Source organism: Polypterus senegalus, chromosome 3, assembly GCF_016835505.1.
Source record: "Polypterus senegalus isolate Bchr_013 chromosome 3, ASM1683550v1, whole genome shotgun sequence".
Classification (NCBI taxonomy): domain Eukaryota; kingdom Metazoa; phylum Chordata; class Cladistia; order Polypteriformes; family Polypteridae; genus Polypterus; species Polypterus senegalus.
This window is the reverse complement of record NC_053156.1, coordinates 238,961,493-238,982,943: the sequence shown is the minus strand read 5'-3', so window position 1 is coordinate 238,982,943 and position 21,451 is coordinate 238,961,493. Positions and strand designations below refer to the sequence as shown.

The window sequence follows — 21,451 nt, the reverse complement described above, 5'->3', positions numbered from 1 at the left end:
ATTATTTTGTATTTGCAGTGTACTATATATTGGAATAGAGATCATTAATATGTATTTTTCCTTTAATGTATAATTTTTGCGCATAATAATCATCAAGGTTATTCACACGGTTCTTATAAGTAAATAATAGGCCGTTGTATGGCTAAGAAATGTCCAAACTTTTTTGCTTCTGAAAAAATTACCTTTTTATCTTACAATTGTATTTACACGACTGCATATACATGGTTAGGAAATCCCCAAAATTGTGTTTGCTTCTGAAAAAAATAACTTTGTTTATCTTTCAACTACAGATCGTCAGATGGATTGCATCTATTCCAAATCCAACCAATTATCTGAAAAGGATGACAACAACAATGATGAGTATGATAACTACGATGAACTGGTTGCTAAATCTTTGCTTAACCTAGGTAAAATTGCAGAGGATGCTGCTTATAGAGCAATGACTGAATCAGAGATGAACAGCAACTCTTCCAATAGCATGGAGGAAGAAGAAGATGAAAATGATAAGAATTTGAGGAGAAATGAACTTAGCTTAGATGTGGATAGTGATGTAGTGCGAGAAACAGTGGACTCATTGAAGCTTCTGGCACAAGGACATGGAGTAGTCTTAGCAGACAATTTAAATGGTAGAGGCTTTCTGGATGGGACAATTCCAGAGAGCAATAACAATAACAGCTGTGGCAGGAACGCAGAAATGGGCATGCAGGGCAAGCCCACAAGTAATGGACAGGTGGAAGAGAGTGATGAGGAAGTATGCCTTAGTAGCTTGGAATGCTTGCGAAACCAGTGTTTTGACTTGGCAAGGAAGCTAAGTGAGACACAGATACCAGACAGAAATCATCAATTGCAACAGCAGCCTGTGTATGCAGACTGTCAGCAGATGAGCATTGAGGATGAGGGAATGGGGAGGACGCTGGACCGAAACTACTCGGATATGGTAAACTTAATGAAATTGGAAGAACAACTGAGCCCCAGAACCAAGACCTTTTCTAGTTGTGCACGGGAAGAGATATGCCAAGACAGAGATGAAGATACAACCTCTGTTACTTCTGACCGCTCTGAGGAGGTTTTTGATATGACCAAGGGCAATCTGACTTTGCTGGAAAAGGCAATTGCTCTTGAATCAGAGAGGGCCAAAGCCATGAGGGACAAAATGGCTATCGAGGATTCATTAAGAGACAATATTCAAACACATGATGAAAATATTCCAAGGCAGCACTATGGGGATGAGCGGAAACCTAGACTTCATGACAGCCACATGAAGAAGCCATACAATCCAAAAGGTAACTGCTAAACTGATCAAAGTGGTATATGAAGCCAAAAAATTAAATACGTTAGATTTATATTCAGATAAGTACTATTATAGAAAATACCTAAGTACATATGTCATTGTGGCTATTAAACATATCAGTAATACTTTTTGCTAATAAGGTGTTCTGTGTGCGTTCTTATACTTAATTTGGATGACATAAGTTAAAGTAATCATAACCCTTTTCTTGTTGTAAGTTTCTTAAAGTACACTTATCTAAGAAGTTGTGTTGCATTCAAAATATCCTATACCTTTGCTTAGACAGTTTAATTTGGCTTGGTTTTCAACCAAAAATGACCTTTTCTTATTTGTATTTTCCATTTACGACAACAAAATCTAAATTAATAACTCTGTAATATTTACAAATATGTTTTCAAAATATATCTCAATATTACCAGATTAACTGAAATTGCTGACATTGTCATGGACTGGGGTTGCTGGAGCCCCAGGATATAGTGCAACCCAACAGTTCATGGTGTCTCAGCACCCTTGAACCTGAACTACACTTCACAAGTAACAGACATGGAAGGTTATACCCTTCACAAGTAACAGACATGGAAGGTTACAACAGGGCTCCACCTATTCCAGGCAGCCTTGAACCTGTGGAAGTAATTCTGTCCTACTACTAAACTACAAGATTCAAACCTAAGCTTTTTGGTACTATTATGTCTTAACCACTCTTCTTTTACAGTATCTTTCTTCTGGCTTTGCAATGAAGTATACCTTTCATTGAAGCACTCTTATTTGTTGGTGAATTTTTCAAAATTACGTTCCTTTCTAATGCAGTTTGGACTGTCTTTCAAAGATCATTTGATTTATACTGGCTTTATCTCCCAAAATGACAAAGTGAGCATTGTCTTATTCTCTGACCTCTTTTTGACTTCCAATATCAGGTTTATGGCAAAGCTGACTGTGCTATTAGATAATTTTCTAATTGCGTTTAGTTGATATTTTTAGACAATGAACAATAATTCTGTCCTTGTAGTTAACTGTAAAACTGTTCATAATCAAAATGCAAAATTACTATTTATCAATATTTAAAAAAATATTTAACAATAGTCTGAAATGTTGTGTATGAATGTATGTCTATGTAAATATTTTATTTAGGCAGTCTATGTTCTGAACTTGAATGTACATCGTGAAAAGTGAACTTACTAAGTAGTAATTAGATTCTCTATGTGATATTAACTGCCACTCTTTAGTTTGCACAAAAAAACTTTATGTTAGTTGAAATAGAAGAGAGATACACATACACAACTTATAATGAATGCTGAAGGTATATTCTATAGGGACTTCAGTTAGCTTTTAGACTCCCAAACATTTTGGTGGCAAAAACCGTTGTTCAATGGCAGTGCTTTTCACGCAGTGACAAAAATGGCCAGATCTTTGGATTGTAAAGCGAACAGTGCATACTGTAGTTCTTCATTGTAGGACTCATATATCATCTGCATCCAATACCTACAGCATCCATTGTTCTGATTAAACTAAAATAAACTAATTATGCAAATGCTAAATATGGAAATACATCAATAATAACACAATACTTTGGATAAAAAGATGTATATTTGAGTAATCTACTCAGTATAAGTCAAGAGTGTAGGGATAGAGACAGTGACTTCTTTAGCCTATTAGCCAGGGGTGCCCAATGCGTCGATCGCGATCGACCGGTAGATTGCAAAGGGAGTGCAGGTAGATCGTGTTGCATTGAAAAAAAATTTTTTTTAAATGTTAGTCTATCATATATCTTCCCTATGGCATTTGCCACTTGATTGACATACAGGGTGGCCAGTCTGAGATCTCTCGGTCAAACGTGCAAGCTACTTTAAAACTCTGGCTATCTATGTGATCTAGTTAGCCTTCCAATTTATATCGACTAAAGAAAGTATTTAAAAAAAAATTTGTTATTTATGGGCTGGATGTGGAATTGGAAGAGGATTTTTTTTTCTCACAATGTCACAATCGAAGTGTGTTTGTCTGATCTGAAAATCTATCATTGCTATTCCAAAGAAGGAAAATGTGGAAAGGCACTTTCGAACTGTTCATAAAAAGTACGAAACTGACTTCCTTCCAAAAAGCAATCTGAGAAAGAGAAAGGAGAGGGAACTAAAATTGCAGTTGAGACGTAATGGAAGGCATGTGCGCAACTTGACAGTATACGCTACAGAGCAGATTGAAAATTGTCTGTCAGACTTTATATAATGGAAAAAAAGTAACGATTCGAGTGTTGCCCAATGTAGCAGAGAAAGAGTAGCGTTTCTTCTTCTCAAATTTACTCAAGTTAAAGTAAAAAGTATGGTGCAGTAAAACTACTCTTAGAAGTACAATTTTTTTAAAAAGTTACTAAAGTAAATGTAACTCGTTACTACCCACCTCTGATACTCTGTATAAATATATGTATATATATATATATATATATATAGCATTTTTAATGTAGGTAGATCATTTTACCTAGTCACTTTAAAAGTAGCTCGCAAGCCGAAAAAGTGTGGGAACCCCTGCTATTAGCCATAATGTTTGTCACATTTACTGTACATTTTATCTATATTAGAGATGTAAATCTGGATTACATTTTAAAACTGTCAGTAGACATCCTTTGATGAATTAATGACTATTAATTGTTAAATATTGACACCTAGCTTTATAATACAAAAAAAATGCTAGAAAACATTTTCTGTAAAAAAATCTATTAATGCATTATGCTTGGAAGAACTTATTTTGCCTCTTACTATCCCAGAAAATTGTATTATGCATTTTTGAACAGTAGTAGAAGCATACCTTTGTGCCCAGGAATCAATCACTTGCACAGTCTGTTAACTATCTTAAGTCCAATTTTGTGAGTAAGTATGAGAAACCCTTTGCTAGTTGAGTTGAGACACAGTTTAAATATGTTATTGATTAAAAGTTATGGTGTATAAACAAAATATTGAGCTGTTCACAGGGTTCTGTAAAGTAACTTCTCAGCAAGGTTGTCAGTTTTTTGCCTGGCTTGGAAATTATGGCGTTGTGCACTCACTGATATTATATATCATTTTTGATCTTTGTAGTGGTGAAATGTGGTGTTATAAGTCTTGACTTATAATGCAGTCCAAAAGTCAGTTGTGAGCTTTAGCTTATGGTGGGTTCATCTGCTATGGGGGAGATTAGAAATATGATCATCTTGGTTGATAGTTCATTTGAACACCTTTCGAATACAAAAAAATGATAATGCAAGTCAGCAAGAAGTGGTATTTGTTTAGTCTTTTTTCAATAATTTCTTTGGACCACTGGACAGCACAGTTTTTCATTGTAGTGCTTCTATGGTAGGAAACTGCAATCCAAACTCATGAGTAATATGACTATTTTTGTAATGTGTCTTTTAAGATGTGCTGTTTTTGTATTTCATTGCAGTGTTGCACATTTTGCAGAACAGTTCATTACCATTTTGTTCAAAATCCTCCCAATTTATATTTACCGGTAGCACCCATCATTTTGGCTAAAGGCATTTATTGTACTTCCAGATCTAAAAAATTAACGCCTAACTTAAATACTGCCCTAATGTGTCTGTTAAAGGAGCGGGATGTCTGTTTAAGGCAGGGGTACTTAAATCTGGTCCTGGAGGACCGCAGTGGCTGCAAGTTTTCATTATAATCCTTTTTTAATTAGTGGCCTGTTTTTGCACAAATTAACTTCTTTTGAATTAATTTTAATTGACTTGTTTTTGAAGACTCGGACCCCTTAATTGTTTATTTTTCCTTAATTAGCAGCCAAACAAAAATGAGATACAAAATGAGCCAAACCATGACCAGAAAACTGTGTCCATCATGCAGTATCGGAAAATTAAGAAAGATGAAGGTCTCTGGATTGTTCAGGTCCCCAAAACATTTTAGCAGTACTCTTAGAAAAGAGAAAATCAGCAATTTCAGAAATGTATGCTATCGCATGCTGAGAGCAGCAACAAGGCATGGAATTAAAGAACAGGTTTAATTAACAACAAGAATCAGTGCCTAATTAACTGGTTGGAGTGAAATTGGTTGGAGTTTAAGGCCTTGACTTAGTTGGTCTTCTGTTGGCTCACTTACTTTCATTTCTGTTTTTTTAAGCATTTCAGTGGAACAAAGAGGAAATTCAGGGAAACAAATCCTAAAAAAACAAGTCAATTAAAATGAAAGGAAAAGGAGTTAATTAACAGCAAAAACTGGTCACCGATTAAGAAAAGGATTACACTGGTTTAAGGCTTAACCATACAGCAAGGAAAGTAAACTTCACAGCACAAATTTAAATTCATTTTATAATTGATAAGATTAATCAGTTTAAACTATTGACAAAGTTAATTGATCAATGGTTAATTTTTAGCATCTTTAAACTATAATCTTTAAACTTTAAAATATGCCTGCCTTATGACTATAGTTGAACTTTAGAAGTTTCAGTAGAATGACATATACTTTTTATGATAATTTGTTTTGTGACACCTTGCAATGAATGTTCCCTTCTTACATTAATCTCATAAATTTAAACTTGTCAAAGTTGAACTACCACCATTACTTTAAGTTTCTGACTGAACTGTTATTATACTAACTGTACTTCCCCTACAGCTATAATATCTTAATATACCCATTATGAATCTGAGTTTTTTGGCACAAAGGATTTATTTTCCTATTTTGTTGTGTGTAGTTTTTTATGTCTTTATGCCTGTGAATTACTTTTAATGATACAATGGTTATATTAGCATGCCACCATTTTGTGAGGTTTTTCTGTTATGTGTGTAGCCCTCTTGTGCATAGTTACAATGGTGCATACACTGAGTAAGATCCTAGGGTGCAGCACAGAGTATCTTAGTTTTGAGATTCTGTACTTCAAATGTTTTGTATTGATAGTGATGGGTATTAAAAAAAAATGGTTCAACTTTTTGCTTTGTTTCTGGACTATAGATGTCTCTAGAACCAATACTTCCATACCAAGTCGATAACAAAATGCTGAGAAAGTACTAGCTCTTATACAGTTTAATTGTGTCAAGTGAAAGCCGGTACTGCACAGATGAGTGACTGCAAGCAGATATATTATTTTGGAAGGCACAATAATATCTGATAAAAGTGTGAGTAAAACTACATATGAAAATGCCTCACAGTGCTTTGGCACCACATGAACATTTTTCAAAAAGAAAAACAAATGTGTTTTTCAAAAAACAGGGCAAAATACCCGTTATGGAATTAGCTTAAAAATGGATTTGTGCCTGCTTTGAGAGTGCAAGTTGTCACAGATTAGATATGAGTTGTTATTGTTTAACTTGTAGATGGTGATATTAACTGCTTTTTAATACCACATCCTACAGTGTCCTGATAAAGAAACAGAGGCTTTAAATTCATTACAGATATCTGCCTGAGCATCCATCTACTGTATTTTTAAACGGGAAAACTTCACCTGCCTCCAGAATCATGCAGATAGGACTGTAGAATGTAGGAGAAAACTGCACGGCTGCAGTGCTAACAATAGCTGTAGCAAATAAAAATCAACCCAAGTTTCACATTAAGCAGCTATTTTGCTTATTTACACCAGCAATGAAATGAGCTACTCCATTTGTTAACACCAAAGTAAAATGTATTTAGTGTTTTGATGCTTTAAATACATGTGCTGTGTTAACAGAAAAGCATCACGGAGACATAGAGTTATAGCAAGCAAACTTTGAATCTACAAATGCTAAATTTATATCAGTCTTTTGCTTTTTGAAGGCAAGCTAATGATCATGAGTATAATGCCTAATATGATGAATAAAATAAAAACAATGGAGCATATCATGGTGTCGAATGATACATTGAGGAATGCAATGCAGTCTCTCAATTAATTGAGTATAGGTAATACCAGTCTAATTAGTTAGCTTATTCTTGATTTTTACACAGGGTATGCAATACTAAAGTCTGACAGCTCATATATGATGCTTTGAAAACAGCACAACAAACTCTGTTTTTTACAGGAGTTCCTGAATAAAGGATTATTGTAAAACTGACAGGTATGATTTTGCATAGGAAGCCTTGAAGTTGGGGCAAATTAAAAAAGGGCCAGATTAGGAAAATTAAAGTAGCAGGTGTTTGTAACATTAAACAATAAACATTATTGTTTAGTCATTTTTTTACCAGCTACTGATGCAAATATAAATATCACAATAGCAATTGTTTGAAACCTAAAAGAGAAATCATCTGACAGAACATATTTGAAAACCATGTTTTTATAAAACAGCTTTAAAGAGTATGTTTACATTGAATATCCTAAATTATTTCATAATTCAGTAATTCAACAGTATACATATAATATTGTTTCAATTTTTATTTTAGTATTGATTTTAAGTACTGTACTGTTTTTCAGTTACATGTGAAATGCAAACGTCTCAGGTTTTTATTTTCTTTGTATTTTTGCATGACATATCCAGATTGCAGTCTACAATTAATCAGATAATGCTTTACTATTGATGAGCTGTTAAGCATGGCAGTGTTAGATAAAGAAAGCTCACTGCAGAATGGTTCATTGCCGAAATGTATTTCAATACAGTGCAAATTTGGCACATTACTCTTGTTAATATAAACCCTGAGTAGGATGGCATACTTCAGAATTTACAGTACTGATGAGCTCTTAAGCACAGCATTTTTTTTCCTTATCAATGATATTAGTACAAAACTATTGAAGAGAATGGTTACAGCTCATGATTTCTCAATCAGTTTATATTTCTGAAGGGGTTTTGGTGTCTTGTTATTTTTCATATTTGCAGATTATAAAAGTTAAAAATGTAATGATAAGTAATCAGGTATGAAGAAGGTTAAAGTAAGTGTGAGGTGTGCTTAGAGTTATAGTAAGCTACAATTATTTCAGCCCAGCACTGATATATTTGAAAAAAATGTTATATTGTTCTATTCACATTCTGTATCTAACAAAGCATAGCTGCTGCTCTCTAAAAATGATTGTTGGCCTGCATCCATAATCATCCTGAGCTTTTGTAGGCTAGACATACACCAATACGCTACAACATTAAAACCACTGGCCGGTAAAGTGAATAATATTGATGATCTCATTGCAATGACACTTGTCAAAGTTGGGTTATATTACATAGCAAGGGAAGTCAGTTCTTGAAGGTTATATGGAAATAGGAAAACTGGACAAACGTAAGGATATGAGTAGCTCTAACATGGGCCAAATTGTGATTGCTAGACAACTGGGTCAAAGTATGTCCAAAACGGCAGGTCTTGTGGGATGTTCCCAGTATGCAGTGCTTAGTGTCTACCAAAAGTGGTTCAACAAAAGACAACCAGTGAACTGGTGACAGGGTCATGGGTGCCTAAAGCACATGTTGAAGTGTATGGGGAGCAAAGACTAGTCCGTCTTGTTCAATCCTACTGAAGATCTACTGTAGCATAAATTGCTAAAGAATGTAATACTGGCCATGAGAGGAAGACATCAGAAGGTGTCAGAACACATAGTGAATTACAGCTTGCTGTGTAGCTGCAGACAGGTCAGAGTGCCCATGCTGACCCCAGTCCACGGTTGAAAGCATCTACAGTGGCCACTGAGCAATGGAAAAAGGTGGTGTGGTTTGATAAATTACATTTTCCTTTAGATCATGTGGATGACTGTGTGTATATGCATCATTTTTCTAGGGAAGAAATGGCAGCAGGATGCACTGTGGGAAGAAGGCAAGTTGGCAGAGGCAGAGTGATGTTCTGGGCAATGTTCTGCTAGGGAAAACTTGGGTCATGCCATTCATGTGGATGCTACTTTGACACATACCACCCACCTAAAGATTGTTATAGACCATAAATTCCCTAAAAGCTATGGCCTCTTTCAGCTAGATAATGCACCTTGCCACATTGAAAAATTGTTCAGGAATGGTTTGAGTTAAATGGCAAGGAGTTCAAGGTGTGTTCTCCAGATCTCAATTTGATTGAAAATCTGTGGGATGTGCTGGAAATACAAGTCTGATACATAGATGCCCTACCTTGCAACTTACAGGACTTAAAAGATTTTTTTCTAAAATCTTTGTTCCAGGTACCATAGGATAAATTCAGAGGTCTTGTGGAGTCAATGTCTTGATGGGTTATAGCTGTTTTGGCAGCACAAGAGGGACCTACACAATATTAGGCAGGTAGTTTTAATGTTGTAACTGACTGGTGTGTGAACTGCTAGCCAGCTGGATTAATAAATTTGGTTGTTACAAAACAATGTACAGATATCATTCATTCCATTAAAGATGAACTGTTTTTAGTAATGGGAAAGATAATAGAGACAGAATCATTATTCTAAATTAGAGAGAATTGTAGATGATGATGTTTACAACAATTGTGAAGTCATTTTCTTCTAAATGTACCAGTTCCTACTGCAAATGAAACTGCTTTGATAGTGAAGAAAGGATTGTTTTTTGTTACATATTAAAATCCAAAATTTCTTAACATCATTATTAAAACAAGGATTCCAGTCCCACTTTTTCCACTGCAGTGTTTCAGAGATCTAGACAATTTTCCAGCAAAATTAGGCAGGAACCAATTTTTAAATGAAAGCCTTTCCATTAAGTTAATACTCACTTGTACATCCAAATCACTAATCGTGGGCCAGTTTAATGTCAGTGATTCATAGATTGTACACATCTTTCATATGTATTGGTGGATACCAGAGAGAAAAACAACTCAGAAACATGGAAGACATGTAAAATCTCAGTGCAAACCTTTTCATCACTACATCTCCTATTATAAAAGTATAATAAATGTTATAATTTTAAAGAGCTAGTGCAAGTTATGCACTACTGTGGTGAAAGGTAATTTGTCACTAGTTTATTTTACATGTTTCTTCAGAGAGCACATTTATTTGCCACTGTTCAAATATCTAATTAGAATATTTCTTAAACTAGTAAATTAAATTGCAGTCAGTAAAATTCATATTTTGTGAAAGCTAGTTTTCTCATGCAATGGATCAATATTTGAAAATGTTTATATAAGGTTAGAATCAAGAAGATAAAAGCTAATTTAATATTATGAGTATTGTTAAAAAGTGTTAAAACTGAATATATTTTAATTTTCAGTAAGCATTAAACACACATTTAAATGTAAAAATGAAAATGCAGAACTGTTTTCTCTGTAGTACTGTATAAAGTACTTGGGCCTACATACTGATTAAAATAAATAGACATTTGGCCCATAAGTTGCTATATATAGAAAACATTTCCAGAATATAAGCAACAAATATTTTGTTGGCATAATATTTAGATTATTTTTAAACCATCCAATCTAAAGGTCCTTAGGTTATAAATTTTACTTGAGCATTCATTTAATTATTACAGTGTTTTTCCCTGAATCGTAATCATGTGTATACATAACAAAAATTGCCTCTGGTAGGCAAAGAATATATTTACTTTGAGATTGGTATATGTTAATATAAGAGTTATGTTTCAAAAATAATAATAGAAAATAAAATAATATTCTTTCTGTCACATGCCTAAAATTATATGAAGTATTTAAATTGAGATTTAAAAAAAATGCTTCCAGATTGTGCCAAGTTTAAGTGAATCATAGATTTATGTTGTAAAAATATTTAGTTTAATGAAATATAATAACTAACAATTACTGTACCTAAGATGTAACTGATGATTTTTTTAATATATATTGTCAGTATAACATCCTTTTCCGATGTGTAGCAGTTCACCAACACACCTGGACTGCATTAGTGTCATGGTGACGATATCTTGATAAAAGGTTTCTCTAATATCACTAAGGTTTTCTAAAAATAGAATCAACTGGTCTTCAAAATTTTCATTATTTATCTTTTATAGTATTACCACCAGTAATGTGGTTTGTAACTAATGTTTGTTGAGTTTACTTGGATCAGTGGCTAGCTAAATTAATCTTTTTTCTCCAGTATCTGTTCTCCTGAGCATCTTTTAGGGAGAGATCCATTCTTTCCATATCTTCTAACATCACTTTAACTATGTCTTTCCCTTGGCCTCACCTCCTCATCCATCATGGCTTCTGGACTGATATAAAGTAGTTTAATCTATGAGGATATTTTGAGGCATAAACTCGAATTTGTGCAATGTAGTAAACAGATTTACTTCCATTCAACTCTTACAAATGCTTTTTTGTGAATTCAAAGATATCAAGACTTCTGGTAAGTCAGATTTTGTGAGTTAGTTTTCTACATTAAACAGATGTTGAAGGTTTGAGGCTGTGCCTGCCTTTTGTAAATCTTGTTTGGCCCAGTGATATTGATATTACTAAGGAAAGCACTTTCTCAATCCTTCCAGCTAAGACATTTGGTAGTATCTTATCTTTATTATTCAAGAGTGAAACTGGTCTGTAAGATGCCAGTTGTAGCAAGTCTTTATTTTCCTTTGAAAAAAATGTAACTAATACTTTTAGATTCTTTGGGTGTACATTTTCATTTTCTCTAGCTTTTTATGAACATTGTTTATAATAATGGAGCTACCTTAATAGAAAATATTTTATAAAATTCCACACTGTATCATCTTGGTTTATGATCCAATAATTCTGAAAGAGTGAGATTTGGGAAATTCTTCAGCACTAAAAATATCCAGTTGAGGAATTTGTATATTATCAAAAACCTGCTTAGTTTGTGTATCATCTTCTTTACACTGAGAGCACTGTTAAGATTTATAGTATTATTTAAAGTTTTCAGTGACAGAAGGTTAAGGCGCCAGTTGCAAGATGAATATCAAGGGCATGATGATGTAAACTCCAAAGTAAGTGCATTGTGGTCAGAGGTGACAGTAGCATCGTACTTATAACATTTGAGAAAGAACAGAATTTTATCAATGAAGAAATAATTGATTTGTTGAATAACTGTGATGTTATACTAAGAAGAAAAGATACTTTTGTGAATATGAATATAAAAATCTATCTTTGTCTGTTAGATAGTGATCTGTAATAAAGTGTGTAACTATCTTTGCAGTTTTAGAAGTTATAGTTGCTGTAGCTGGGCACCTATCCAAGTTTGAATTCAAAATGCAATTTAATCACTAGGCATTATAATTTTATGCTAATGTTTGGAACCAATGAAAATACATTTTGCATAAAGTCACTATTGTCAAAAATTAGGTACATATATGTTTACCCAAATTACTTTGGATTTGAAATAATTCCAGACCACCATGGCAAAGTGCCCTTTGGCGATCTGTGCCACCACCACCCGATCAAAGCACCATGATGTCCCTACATTAATGGATTAAAGGCCAGAAGTCCACATGACTGTCATCATCAAATTCTTCCATGTGAACTCTGAATACAATAAGGACTGACTTAGGTCATTAATGTTAGATAGAATACCTAGAGGGGCTGGTTGGTCTTATGGCCTTGGAACTCTGGCAGATTTTGATTTTTTTTTTCTCCAGCCGTCTGGATTTTTGTTTTTTTTTTTTTTTGTTTTTTCTGGCCTCCCTGGTCATCAGACCTTTACTTTTATTCTATGTTAATTAGTGTTCCCTAATTTTATTTTCTTATTTATTTTCTTTTTTCTAATTCTTTATCACGTAAAGCACTTTGAGCTACATCATTTGTATGAAAATGTGCTATATAAATAAATGTTGTTGTTGTTGTTCAGGATTGCATACAACATTTGTTGCTATAAGTGGCATTGCTTTATGGAGTAAAATTCCCACACCTCTAGTTTTCTTATTATAATCAAAGATTTGGCTGTTGCCGTCTCTTTTCAGTTAAAATTGGTTCTTACTTGTTAGGATAGATAGATAGATAGATAGATAGATAGATAGATAGATAGATAGATAGATAGATAGATAGATAGATAGATAGATAGATAGATAGATACTTTATTAATCCCAAGGGGAAATTCACATAATCCAGCAGCAGTATACTGATACAACTAATAAAGACCCAATATGAATATGGCAAACACTACACATACTTAATGCCAGTTTCCTTGTGCCATGCAACAACATCATAAAATATTTTAGCAGAAATACAGTGATGTCTTATTAACATAAAATAATTTTACTTAATATATAGATTGGAGCCTTGTCCTCTATTTAAGTATGGTTAGTATGGATTCTATTTTAGTCTAATTCCGTACTGATCCAAACCAAATATGTACAAAAGGAAACAAAGTGTTTTCATCAGATGTGTAAAAATGTTGGTATAAAAGAAGAAAAGTTAACCTTATACAAAGCAGAACAGGCGGAATCAGTGCTGCCCATAGCCAAACTGGGGCCTTAAGCAGACTTTTTGTGGGGCATCGCACTGCGCTCCTCCCTGAATCCACTACATTAGAATTTCTTATAACAGGTTTAATTTGAACAATAAAAATATAAAAAAATAAATAAACAAACAAACTTAATTATAAAATTTAACATCAAATGCAAGTACTTTTTTTTAAATAATCAAAAATTTAAAGTGAATGATTAGGGTTTTTTTTCAGTCTCTTTGTTGCTTATCTCCACAGTACATGTCTGCATTTTCTTAAGGCAAAGTCATCTATTAAGTCATCACACAACAACTTCTACACAATGTCTAAGCTGATGCTGATGATGCCCAAGCTGCTTATATGTTGTAGTGCCATGGATGACCTCGAGTATGTCTTGATAATTTTGAAAACTAGTAGCTGGGAGGGTTGCTGCAATCCATAGGGAAGCCCATAGATTTGACAATGACCATACCAATTGATTTGTTTCTTTTATAAATGAAAGCCTAATTAGTAATAATAATGGTCCAGGGTATCAGTGTGCTGTTACTCTTTGTTACTTAATATAGCCAAATGTATCACTGTGAACTCAACTGTGTTTGCTTTGCCTCAATTTTGGAAAAATGACATGTTTGCAAATATCGCCAAACTCTGCAAACTGCATTTAAGTCATAGGGGAAGGACCAACTGAGCTAGATTTCACTGGATTATAATGGTGCAATCTTCTTTAAAGTGTCTCTGAGGGCTAGGGAAACATCTGCCAACTATACTGGACTGAATTATTTAGGCCAAAAAGGTGAACTGAGCTGTGCAGCAGCAATGCCATAAAGTGCACTACTGTGTCTCTGCGAGATCAAAGAAGAAAAAGTCAGATATATGTAATCATATATTCCATCAAAACAAAGCAGAAATGCCAAAATTTTAGTCAATAGTCAGAAAAAATACATAGGTCTTTTAAAGGCAGAAAATTCAAAGTGGGGTGTCATGAGTGAAGAGGCTGACTCGTTCTGTGTGATTGCTTTGTACTTTTTCTTCTATCCAAAAGATAGAAACATCTTGTAAATAGTAATAAATCTTTCATTATTATTATTATTTCATAGAGTTTCCTGTGTTTGGTGGGGGGCGTCAGGTTCCTTCAAGGTTTGTTTTTATCACGACTTAGCTAATTATGCATGCATAGGGCACGTGCAGTTTGTGAGACACAAGGACTGTGTTTCTGATATGAATGTGAGCAACACTGGATCACCAAAAGGAACAGTCTTGTCCTTTTCTCTTTACTCAATATACCTCTGACTGCATATATAACACCAGGTTATGTCACCTGCAGAAATTCTCAGATTCTGCACTTATGGGTTATTGATAAAGGGGATGAGACTGAGTATAGAAGTCAGGTGAAGAACTTTGTTTCTTAACATCAGCAAAACCGAGGAAAACGTTATTGACTTTCGTCACAACAAAGAGCCTCTTTGTCTAGTCACTATTCGAGGAGTGGATGTAGAGGTGGTCCACTCGTAAGTACTTGGGAGTCCATATTAATGACAGATAGGACTGGTCTTGGAACACAGATGAACTATATAAGGAAGGGAAGAGGATGCTCACTCTCCCTAGGAAACTGCAGTCCTTCAATGTGGGAAGTGACATCCTTTATATCTACTATAACTCTGTGATAGCTATTGTGATTTTCAATGCTGTGGTGTGCTTGGCTGGTAGCATCACTTCAAGAGAAGTCCACCAAATCAACAATCTAATTAATAGGGCAAGGTCAGATATAGGATGCGCTCTGGACCCTCTAGAAATAGTAGAGGAGAAGAGAATTAAAATAAACTGAGTGCCATTATGAAAAAATCTACACATCCTCTCTATGCTGCTCTTTCAGCCAACAAATTATTCAGCAGAAGTGTGTAAAATATAACACTACTGGGGCTTCTTTATACCACTAACGATACATATGTATAATGCCTCACTGTGACTGTGACAGCCAAGTCAGATCTTTTATCCTTTTTAATTGTATTGCTTTATAGTCATTCAGGTGTGTGTTCAGACCAATGTGTTTGTGTACTTATTTATTTACTACTAGCTGAAATACCCAGCGTTGCCCGGGAGGAAAATAAAGTGTTTTTTTTAAATATTTGAGAAAAGCAAAATAAAAAAAACACAACTTTAAAAATAAAAATAAATTGACAAACAATAAAGACTCACTAATGTGCTTGTTTTGCAGTCTTGTATGTATGTTATCATCCAGTTGATGCTCAGAACCGGACAACTCTATTTAATTTGAAAAGCAACAGGGGTGCAGTGGTGCTCAAACAAAGGATGCTGGCAATCACCTGCTATATACTGTGTAACAGCACAGGATCCTAGAAAGTATTGAAATCGTCAGAACTACTCTGGGCATCTCTCTGCTTTGAGGATTTGTGTTGCTGACATGCTCACATCGTTTGTGCTTTAGCAGCTAAGCGACTTTCTTTCTTAGGAGGTTTCCTTTTGCCGGTGTGCTAGCCTCGCTTGCATATCCTTGGAGCTGGAGCCCTCACTCCGACTCTACGTCTCACTTCTGAGCTGGACAGGTACACACACTTGCACGTGTAGAACTCTATTTAATTTCAAAAGCAACAGGGGCGTGCAGTGGTGGTGCTCAAACGTAACGAATGCTGGCAGTCACCTCCATTATGCCCTCTGGTGGTCGTTCTGATTGTCAAATGGATGATAACATGCATACATGAGCGCAAGATCACCCCCACCCTACCCAGTAGGGGGTGGGTTAGGGTTGATTTCACCCTACAGTATTTTTAGGTGACCATTGAGAAACATGTGTACCAAGTTTCATGGAAATCACTCTAGCCGTTCGGAAGTGATGTTGGAACATACATCCATACACACATTGACTTTTATATATATATAGATTTATCTACCTATTTATTATTTATTTTTTTAAAGAGCTTCTGTGAAAAGCCAAAACTCTCCCTGGGGACAAATAAAGCTTTATCTACTACTATTACTACTACTGTATGTGCTTAATAAAATTATTTAATGTAGAAAATACAGGGTCAAAATGATACTGATATTTAGATTTTTTAAAAACATTTTAACTTCACATAGTGAGACAAAGCAGTGAGACAGGATAAGAGCTGCTGTACAGGCTTTTAAATGATTGACACGCAGAGCGACAAGCTGAAAAAGCATCTTGGCAGACGCAGCACAGAGCCAACACAAAGTCCACTTCTCCTTAGCCTGCTTTCAGCTACCGTAGCACGCCTCCGGCAGGGGAGGCGGTTTGAATCGAAGCGATCGTGACCAGACACCAGCACTTCTACTTAGTGTGCGTTCAGCCGTCACACATCTCCTCCTCCTCCTCCTCCTTCAGAACGCACAGAGCAAAAAGAACAGCAATCTTGGCAGAAGCAGCACAAAGCCAGTAGCTGATCTGTCCACTTCTGTTTAGCATATGCTCAGACCCCACTCTTCAGAACACGGAGAGCATTATAAGTGCTGCGAGAAAGAGATTTAACCACGACCGGTGCAGGAAATAAAGGACAAATATTGTTTTTACAAACGTTTTAAAGTAAAAATGAAAATAATGCATATGTAACAATTCCCATGAAAATAACAATCTCTTTAAATTGTTTATCCGGTAAACCAAACGAGGGGGTGGACGAGCGAAGCAAGCAGGGGACGGAGCCCCCTAATGATAATAATAGTATTAATAAATCAACGAAGTAGCGGGGGCGCAATAGCTGAACCGCGATAGAGCGGGGGATTACTGTATACATAATGCTACTCCATTGTTACTTTAGTAAACCACTAGCTTTAGTGCAGTGGCAGTTAATGCAATGTGTGGAAGTTGGACATACTTAGATGTCTAAACACAACTGCAAATGCAGCACAAGCTGCTTCTCTGCTTCTTCATGCTTTCATTTTTTTTTCTTTTCTGCGCTCCTGACTGGTGAGGACTTGAAGCCATCTGTTTGCTCATTAATGTAAAATTATCACAACAGGTGACTGTCATCAGCAATAATTTGAAGATTCATGAAACAGCAATAACCCCAGAAGAGTTAAGCTGCAAACCTCCAGAGTTCCACTAACACTATGACTACCAGTCAAGAAAGTGTAGTGAAAAAAGTCCAATTGGCTGTCCAGAGGAGCTCCTTAATTATGGATGTCTGCAAAACCTTAATGGGCCACCTCACATCAGACCTTTGATCACAAGCCACATGAAGATTGCATCATGTGCATATAGGAAGAGGTGGCTCTGGGCTTAACTACTGTATAAACAGGGAATAAATTGACATTCATTTTTCAAGAGCCATGCCTACAGTCATTGTTTACTGTTAGTGCATACACATTGATTGGGATGAATGGCTTCATGATTTATAAAATTATCATGGTATGGCAGTTATTGATGTACGTCATGCCTAAAATAAAAATGCTAGATACAAATTGAAGAGTTTTAAAATGACTGATAATGAATGACAATGAATCTGACTGCACATTAATTATCCTAACATGGTAAGGTAATGGAAAAAAAACATTTGCTATGCAAGTCAAGGCCTTATCTGGATTTCAGTGTTTATTCATTTGTAATATGTTTTCCACCTCACTGGTTTTGTATGATTTTGCAGAGTCATTCTGCCTAGTTGCTACATAGAGAAATCTGAAATGCAATAAGAAAAGTACTTCTTGTGGAAAAAGCTGTGTTTAAAATGAAAAGTATGAACTTGTGCAAGGCTGATAATAAATATTTTGAGATATAAAGATAAAATTTAAATATTACGAAGCAAATTTTATTGGGTAAAATCGTTAAAAATAGTAAACATATTTTAAAGAGGAACAAGCAAAAGGAAATTCAAAACCAAGGCAAAATATATATGAGCATAGTTTTACAATAACTTTTCACTTACTGCATTCAAAATAATTCTTACTAGTCATACATCAAACTAAACATAAAAATCTTCAACTTTTATGTTGAAAAACTTCATAATAGTGCTCACTACTGAAATTGTTTTAACCTATAAGGTGATACAGTAAGAGAAATCATATTTTACTCTTAAACAAATATGTAATTTTGGTAGGCAAATTAAAAATTAATACTTCAGTTTTCCAAAACTGATAAACAGGAAAGTATTTGACAGTAGAAGTGCTCATGTGCAATGATTTTTATGTTCACTTTATCTAAAGTGTTACAAGAATGTGTTAATTGAATAATTAGAAAGATCATAAAGAGCTATAAGTTGGGGAGGTTTATCGTATTTAATTTTGACTGTAAAATTGGCATAGAAAAGGTAAACACCACTGATAAAGCAAACTCCATAGAGTTTGCCTCAGTGTTGAAAGATCATGGAAAAATTCATAGACTTCATTGGACTCCGCAAAATGAATTGAAGTCAGTGGTGAATGAGGAACTGAACTAGTTCTGAGTGGATTATAGTGGTGCAATGGTCTCTTAAGTGTCCCTGAAGACTAGGGAGCATCTGCCAACTATGCATGGGTCTGGCTTATTTAAAGTAGTGGCTCTGGGTGCGGCTGGCCAGTCTTTTTTGTTTCTTGTGTATCTTTTGTCAAAATTTGGCAAAGTGTTTTTGACAGAGAATATGCTGTGTTTGCTGAGAAATAATAAAAAAACAACTTTTTGCATTTGAGGACTACATTAGCTGACCATAATGTGCACTGGCATTTCAGCACCACATGCATAATTAGCCATGAGCCCTGCCCTTCTCAAAAAACAAAGGAGACCCTGTGAAATAATAGTAAAAAGATGTCTTACTGTTCACAATGTGTTATTTTCTACTTGATGGAAAGAAAAAATATGATGCATCTGCACATTTTTAGCCAAAAGATCACTGCACCATTATAATCCACTCAAGACTAGTTCAGTTTTTCCTTTTTCATTGACTTCAATGCATTTTGTGGAGTTCTTGAACATTTTCGAGATTTTTGTCAAACATACAGCGAAGTGAACTCTGTGGGATTTGCAAATCACTACTATCTATTTTAAATTTTCTAAGTTATATTTTTGAAATATGAGGCATGGTGGCATACACAATCGAGGACAGTTATGAGCTGAACTGGCAAACTGAGAATATAAGATGTCATACAGTAACCACCTAAAACTACCATTTTATATACCGGATGCATTATGAAATATCTAGAAAAGTATTGCTTCTTCTTGTTATTCTCTAAGTGAAATACGTATTTATAAGCAAGGTGAGACCTTTAACAACATCTGCGACATGGTGAGGTTTACCTAAATAAATTAATCATAATAACTTTATTGGTAACACTTTATAATAACTTTCATTAATAAAGCATTAACTAGCATTATGTAATGTTTAAAAGTTAATGATCATGTTCTCTGAAATAGTTATAAATGCCATAATTCATACAGTACATTAGGTAATATATTATGTATTGTAAAAGAACACTTGACAGACTATTTCATGGCATTTCAAGACAATACTAGTAAGGATTAAATGCATCAATTTTTTTGCTGTAGTTGTCTGGGGAATAGCTTGTTGATCCTTAAACCAATATATTCTATACACTTTTTGATATATTTTTTTGCCCATTTTCACCAAAGTAATAGTATTTCATAGACTAGTAAAACACTACTTATAAATAATTAATAATAATAATGATTTTGCCTTTTTTATTTGTATATGCATGTGTTTGTGTGTTAGTATAAATGTTAAATATTTTTAGGAAAAATAAAACATTGAAAATTTTTTTTAAATTGTATTTGCTGTTCCTTGTGATTTTGATAAATTGAATAAAATATTCAAGATTGAGGAAAAGTTGTAAAATACCATTGCTAGAAAATAATTACTTGTTGATACCACAGTAGTGTAATGTTTATCATAAATCTGTTATTAAGGCAATAAACATGATGTTTTGATTCAAACTGTGTTGTTCCTGCCATTAATTTCTATTACAAGGATACAACTAAACTGTTCAATAAACTATTCCTTAAATCACATTGCTTTCTTCACCAGGGCTCAGACCTGGTCATGTTGTTGTCCAGTGCCCATTAATGTTATTAATTACCCATTTAAATACCTTTATAATGAATGAAGAGTTACAAGTTTAGATTAGCCACAGCAAAAACCTCAACAACTAATGAATAAAATGGTTTATAAACATGTTCAAACCTGTATAATGCACAAAGAGTTTCAACTTGAGATTGCATACTGCAATAACATTTACAACTAATAAATAAATAATTTGAAAACAAGTGTGAAAGCAAAAAAAAAATCTTTTAGTGTTACAAGCAGCACAGAACATGATATAACCAGTTTTACAGACTGTACAACTCATGAACAACACACTTACATATGATAAATAAAACATGTGTAACTAACATGTAAAGATATTTGCCACCAATCAGCTGGACATTAGTAAATGCTCTATCAATTTGAGTAATGTGCTAACAAATGGTAAAGAAATATCTTACATACCTTAAATGTTTAAAAGCACATTACCTCATGTATGAATTATAATTTAATGACATTTATAACCGTTTGAATGAACATGAACTCATGATCTGTTAAACATTACATTATACTTGTTAATACTTTATTAATGAAAGTCATTATGAAATGTTACCACTTTATTTTATTGTAAATAACAGCTTTTAGAAATATTTTCAGCCCTTTTCATCCTTAGAAACATCATGCAGATTTATGTTTGAGCACATGGCTATATTGAAGGAAGTAGACTATTCATGAAAAAGATCAACTCTTGTTGTGGCCTATTGAAATACTAGGGCGCCCAACCCCCAGTTGTGGCCAGTCTGCCGCTTGCACTGTGAAGAGGAGGGCTGAACACACCCCAAAGAAATGCTGTTGCTCCTCCAAAATCCTCTCTTAAATGGTAATACAATGGGAAACAAATACAGTTTTTTTTTTTACCTACTCTTTGCTCAATCTGCTACTGGCTTGCTGGCTTCCTGCTGCTGCCATGTTGCATGATCTGCATCTTAGGCGGCTCTTT

General features: G+C 34.5%; 1 protein-coding gene across 15 annotated transcripts in view; it reads left to right on the top strand.

Annotated features, from left to right (window-relative positions):
* LOC120526013 (myelin transcription factor 1-like protein) overlaps nucleotides 1-21,451 on the top strand; it is a 614,625-nt gene that overhangs the window by 378,161 nt on the left and 215,013 nt on the right. For all 15 annotated transcript variants that reach the window (XM_039748823.1, XM_039748819.1, XM_039748831.1 and 12 more), the window contains one exon: nucleotides 291-1,283. In XM_039748823.1, the coding sequence (XP_039604757.1) occupies nucleotides 291-1,283 (993 nt within the window). The remainder of the gene's footprint in view (nucleotides 1-290; nucleotides 1,284-21,451) is intronic.